Source organism: Dendronephthya gigantea, unplaced genomic scaffold, assembly GCF_004324835.1.
Source record: "Dendronephthya gigantea isolate DGI-Jeju-01 unplaced genomic scaffold, DenGig_1.0 000981F, whole genome shotgun sequence".
NCBI classification, from domain to species: Eukaryota; Metazoa; Cnidaria; class Anthozoa; order Malacalcyonacea; family Nephtheidae; genus Dendronephthya; species Dendronephthya gigantea.
The window spans coordinates 1-6505 of NW_021163991.1; the positions used below are offsets into that span (position 1 = coordinate 1).

The 6505-nt window shown below is 37.6% G+C and overlaps 2 protein-coding genes across 2 annotated transcripts; one reads left to right on the forward strand and one right to left on the reverse strand.

Moving 5' to 3' along the window:
- The first annotated feature begins 12 nt into the window (after positions 1-12).
- On the forward strand, positions 13-2372 carry LOC114544840 (G2/M phase-specific E3 ubiquitin-protein ligase-like). The gene is made up of 4 exons (XM_028563337.1): positions 13-123; positions 378-511; positions 693-964; positions 1038-2372. Exons 2-4 carry the CDS (start codon positions 435-437, stop codon positions 1295-1297), a joined length of 609 nt encoding a protein of 202 aa, XP_028419138.1. The 5' UTR covers positions 13-123; positions 378-434; the 3' UTR covers positions 1298-2372.
- Positions 2373-2377: 5 nt separating this feature from the next.
- LOC114544839 lies at positions 2378-3491 on the reverse strand. The gene is made up of 2 exons (XM_028563336.1): positions 3134-3491; positions 2378-2801 (listed from the first exon to the last, which is right to left on the reverse strand). Exons 1-2 carry the CDS (start codon positions 3436-3438, stop codon positions 2378-2380), a joined length of 729 nt encoding a protein of 242 aa, XP_028419137.1. The 5' UTR covers positions 3439-3491.
- Between the last annotated feature and the right edge of the window lie 3014 nt (positions 3492-6505).

Consider the following 6505-nt stretch of genomic DNA (forward strand, 5'->3'; position numbering starts at 1 on the left):
GGTGGTCCAGCTCCTAACTTTTTAGCCAATTGGGTGTATCAGTTTATTTCAGGTGGCCTTGATGCAGTGACCATTCAAGTCAATGATGTAAAAAGAGATTCTCTTAAAGTTGCAGTAGAAAAGGTTAGAATGGGTATATATCAAAACTATTTCTATGAGAATGTCAGCCTATATTTGTAATTTTTTTTCAACCTATTGTAGGAACTAAAATGTGTTGCTTTATTAAATATATTTTTGCTTTTTTTACTCATGTTAATCAGCATTTTGATTTTAATAGTTTTTTTACCTAGTTTACATGTTAATTACATAAAGAAATTGAGATAGTGGGTTGATATATAATCAATTATTAATATCAGTAATATCACACATTTTTTAAGATTGCAATTGCCACATCTGATAGTGAGCTGCAAGAAATTCTGCTCGGAGATGAAGTGATGGCTGAGTTAGATGGAATAGGTTATAGAAGAATTCCAACCAGAGAAAGTGTTAAGAACAAGGAAAATCTAATAAGGTAGTCACAATTTGCTATGTTTGCAATTATTATGATCAAGCCTTTTTCTTTCCCTTCATACTCCAGTGTTTAGACACATTCGTATGAATTTATGGATAACTTATTGGGATCAAAACCCATCCATTATTTTCGTTTCAATAATAAATATTGTGATTAAATGCTAAAATTCATCAATTATTAGATGCATTTGTGTGAATGAGGCTGTGGTCCCAAAGATACCAATGCTTAACCAATTAGGAGAAGGTTTGGAACAGTATGGGCTGTTACATGAAATTCGAAAATACCCAGAATTATTCAAACCAATATTTACAGCAAATAGCAGCTTTGATATCACAGCTGATGACCTCATCCAGCGATTAGTTGTACATTTTAGTGAACAACAGCTTTTGAAATCAAAAGAACAGGACATATTCAAATACTTTACAGATTTCATCCAGACTTTGTACTATGAAGGTATCATTTGACATTTTAACTAGCTACAATACAACAATTCCCAAAAGACTATTTCTAATTTTCTTTACTGTAGGTATATGTGAGGCTCCAGACTTGAAACTGAAGGATGTGTTGAAATTTATTACTGGTTGTGAATCTATTCCACCCATTGGTTTTCCTTGCTCTCTTAATGTCCATTTCAGGCATGATTGCCCCAGTGGTTGCAAGTGTAGACCAACAGCATCTACTTGTGCTTTGGTGATAATACTACCAATTCATTCATGCTCATCTCAAGAACTTGGTGACCTTCTTATCTCTGCCCTGTGCGACTGTTGTGGCTTTGGAAATCTTTAGATTCCTGCTGAATTGCAATCTAACTTTATTAACAGCTGGCTTGAAAATTGTAACAAGAATAATAAAAGCATGACATTTGGCAAATTTTTGGGGAGCTGGCAAAATAGCATTGTTCTAAATGTCATGCAAAGGAATTTTTTTTATTTATGCATCTTTGTTATAGCTAATGAGTTGCTGGAAAAATATATTAAAGTTGCTGATTTACTGAACTAATTTTCCCAAGGCATTTTGTATACCTGCACTGACTGCACATGCTTATGATTCTTAAGTCAATACTGCCTAAATATTGCAAGCATTGCCAAATGTTATGCTTTTATTAGGGGTGACATCCATACTTGTACTGCACCTACCCATGGTAGTAGCATGGTAGTATGAGTATAGATGTCACCCTCATTCAGTTTTAAATTTCATACTAAGTTATTAAGTTACTAAACAAATGGCAACTATTGTTTATTAATGTTATTGTTGGTGTTCATTTGTGCATGTCTTTACTGCACATTTTATGTTTCAGTTGTTTATATTTACAAAAGGACTTTTCTCTAAGATTGACAACTGTTGTCTATTCAAGGAGTATTCCTATTACCATGTTGTGTTTAGAGTTCAGACAGAGCCAAATACATTTCATGTGTCAGCTTAACTAAATGGCTTGCTTGCTTCTGTTTGCCTATTTCCAATATGTATTTCTCATAAAGCAATATTCTTGTCACTAATCTATTTCTTGTTGGAACTCTTCTACAAGGTTTATAGATCTCTTATACAGGGTGATTCCAAAGTTTCCATCCTCATTTAGTGGGTCTACATGACTATGGAGGAATACTTCCTCTTCCTCAGAGAGTTCAACAAGAGATCTTGGTACAACCACATGATTATTTGTTTGCAATTGTGGGGTAGGCCCATCATCATCCACACCATACTCATTGAAGTTGACTGTTTCAAAATCCAAAACATCTCGAACTGCTCTGTAGTCAGACTCAGCAAATTCATAAAAACCTGCTGTCCAAAGTTGTAATGGACTCTGATTTCCCTCGGTTCTGATGGGATGATGATTCCATTGGGCTATAAAGCATTCAAGTGCCCGGTTCACTCTTGGCATGAAGCATATTGTAAAGCAAACATATGAATTTCATTGTCTGTATCAAGGTCACCATTTGCCTCAAGGAAATAGAAAAGATTATGGTAATGTTGCAGCACATATGTGAAGACATCCTTCCACAACCGTTCAATCCTCTGATTGTGGACCGATCTGCCTGTAATAACAGGATTGGATTGTATGTTGTACTTCTGCAACATGTATCTTGCAACTTCCACATTTTCTGTTCCATGATCTGTGCGTATACGACGAGGAAAGTGAAATTTTCTAGTACCATGCAAAAACTGTTCCAAGACAGTTACAGCCTCATTGTTATTAGAGCATTGGAGGAACACAACTGCTCTGGAATACCCATCTATACCTCCATGAATCACCATTCTCCATCGTATGAGCTTATGATTCCCATCCAAATGCCTATGAGTAAACATTGCATTTATATTGGTAAATAAGTAAAATAACTAGTAATTGTGTATCCCTTATCTGGTCACCAAAAGCAAATTGCATTGATTGTATATTAGATGATATTCACTTGTATTATTTGATTATGAAATTCTTCCCAGTAATTGGAGGGTAAAAAACAGAAACCCATTGTTACACAAACAACTATTTCCAACACTCCCAAATTATTTCTCCTTGAATTCTTAGCATTGGGAATCCCAATGCTAATAATTCCAGGAATAACAACTGGCATTGCAAATTGTGCTTAAACATTCTCCCATATTACATTTACACCTTTACCCACATACCATAGTGCATTTGGAGTGGGGACATTATAAACTCTTCTTTTGATTGAGGTATGTCTTCGAAGCATTCGATTCACTGGATCGACACGGAAAATTGATGCACGGACTCTCTCCCTTTTAACTTTAAGATTCTTTGCAGTAAGTGCGCCCATAACCATTCTTTCTCCTGAGTTTGGTGATGAAGTGAGAATAGATGAAATTTTCTCGTCCAATTCTTCATCTGTAATACAAGTATAAGTGTCCTCCCCAACTGGTAAAGAGAGTTCATGTCTTCGACGTAAAATTGTTTTCACAGACACACCAAGCATATCTGAAATTGCTTTCCATGTGAAGTTCAGTGAACGTAGACCAACAAGCTGGGCACGGGGTATTAAAAAATTTTGGACGTCCTTTCCCAGAATTTTGTCGCTTATCTATTGGGCACACATATTGTAAATCGTCTCTACCAAAGCCATCAAAACGTTCTTCATAAATACACTTCATGCGCTGAAATTCATTGATTAGTGAACAAAAGTCGTTGACTATTTCTTCAGTGAAAGCGACATTCCTTGAAATTGTGACGAGCCCTTCAATGAAGGCAGAACATCGATTATGAAGAACTTCGGCCAAATTTTCGTCGTACGTTAAGCGGTTACGATCCATTTCATTAAAAAGATCTTTTCCGAGGACAAGATATCGACGAATTTGCCCGTATTGTGCATTTCGTTGCACATTTTCTACAATTGTTTCTTCAACTATTTCCGCCGCCATGATTTACGAACTATTTTTTTTCTATTTTCGCGCGTTTGAGAATCCTATGATTGATTATACCTGCGCCCGCGATATTTTCTGAGCCCGCGATCAATTAAAAAAGAAGTGTTATTAAAAGGAACAAGTCTTTTGCGTGTTGGATAGTTTTAAAATATAACAACTATTGTTCCAAAAAAAGTATATTATTCTCTTTGAAAAGGTGTAGTTTTTGTAAGATAAGTTTTAAATCCTTTGGAAAGTTCTATATGCGCACATTTATAGGTGTAATTTTCTAAAACAAGTCATGTATTTTAAAGGAAGTATTTTTGTCCCGTCTGGCGCGCCATAAAATATGAACGCTTGTGAACACCAGTTAAAAAATCATCAACACGAATGAACACGAGTGAACACAGGTCAAAAAATCATGAACACGAACCAAAGATCACGAACACGAGTGAACACGAATAAAAAAATTATGAACACGAATGAACACGAGTCAAAAAATCATGAACACGAACCAAAGATCACGAACACGAGTGAACAGGAATCAAAAAATTATGAACACGAACGAAAGCTCACGAACAGAAGTGGAAATCGCATGAAAACGTGGAAATCTTAAGAAACATGCATGCCCCATCAACTCTAGACTGGTTTCCACGAGGGGCGTGTTTAATTATTAAGATAGTAATAAGAATACGGTATAGGTTTCACACACAGGTAACTAGGATGCATTTCAGTGTGCAACTACAATTGATTTAAACTAACGAGCGACTCAGCTGATTTTGCTTCGTTTGTGAGCCGATTCCAAAGCATAGCGCGGCTATATTTGAATTTTTTTTAAGGTATTCTCGATTCGGCCTTGGGATCCTACGAAAAGACTCCCGAAGAGCGGGCGCAGTATGGTTATTAAGTATCTTGTACATTAATACTGACTTAGCACCAGACCGTCTAGTTTCAAGAGGTTCATAATTTGCTTGGTCAAGGCTCTATAGGACCTATCGTTTACGAGATATGGCCTTTTAGAAAACCGGAAATGACGTCATAGAAACAGAAAATGACGTCAAAACCGGAAGTGACGTAATCAAACCGGATGTTGATCAAACGACGTAAAATCGCGCGCTGAACAAAACTAGCTTGGTCCCAGCTCAATAGGACCTATAGTTTACGAGATATGGCCTTTTAGAAAACCGGAAATGACGTCATGAAAACAGAAAATGACGTCATCAAACCGGAAGTGACGTCATAAAACCGGAAGTTGATCTCAAACAACGTAAAATCGTGCGCTGAACAAAACTAGCTTGGTCCCAGCTCCATAGGACCTATAGTTTACGAGATATGGCCTTTTAGAAAACCGGAAATGACGTCATAAAAACAGAAAACGACGTCATCAAACCGGAAGTGACGTCATCAAACCGGAAGTTGATCTCAAACGACGTAAAATCGCGCGCTGAACCAAACTAGCTTGGTCCCAGCTCCATAGGACCAATAGTTTACGAGATATGGCCTTTTAGAAAACCAAAAATGACGTCATAAAAACAGAAAATGACGTCATCAAACCGGAAGTGATGTCATAAAACCGCAAGTTGATCTCAAACGATGTAAAATCGCGCACTGAACAAAACTAGCTTGGTCCCAGCTCCATAGGACCTATAGTTTACGAGATATGGCCTTTTAGAAAACCGGAAATGACGTCATAAAAAACAGAAATGACGTCATCAAACCGGAAGTGACGTCATCAAACCGGAAGTTGATCTCAAACGACGTAAAATCGCGACCTGAACAAAACTAGCTTGGTCCCAGCTCCATAGGACCTATAGTTTACGAGATATGGCCTTTTAGAAAACCGGAAATGACGTCATGAAAACAGAAAATGACGTCATCAAACTGGAAGTGACGTCATCAAACCGGAAGTTGACCTCAAACAACGTAAAATCGCGCGATGAACAAAACTAGCTTGGTCCCAGCTCCATAGGACCTATAGTTTACGAGATATGGCCTTTTAGAAAACCGGAAATGACATCATAAAAACAAAAAATGACATCATCAAACCGTAAGTGACATCATCAAACCGGAAGTTGATCTCAAACGACGTAAAATCGCGCGCTGAACAAAACTAGCTTGGTCCTAGCTCCATAGGACCTATCGTTTACGAGATATGGCCTTTTAGAAAACCGGAAATGACGTCATAAAAACAGAAAATGACGTCATCAAACCGGAAGTGACGTAATCAAACCGGATGTTGATCAAACGACGTAAAATCGCGCGCTGAACAAAACTAACTTGGTCCCAGCTCTATAGGACCTATAGTTTACGAGATATGGCCTTTTAGAAAACCGGAAATGACGTCATGAAAACAGAAAATGACGTCATCAAACCGGAAGTGACGTCATCAAACCGGAAGTTGATGTCAAACGACGTAAAATCGTGCGCTGAACAAAACTAGCTTGGTCCCAGCTCCATAGGACCTATAGTTACGAGATATGGCCTTTTAGAAAACCAAAAACGACGTCATAAAAACAGAAAATGACGTCATCAAACCGGAAGTGATGTCATCAAACCGGAAGTTGATCTCAAACGACGTAAAATCGCGCACTGAACAAAACTAGCTTGGTCCCAGCTCCATAGGACCTATAGTTTACGAGATAT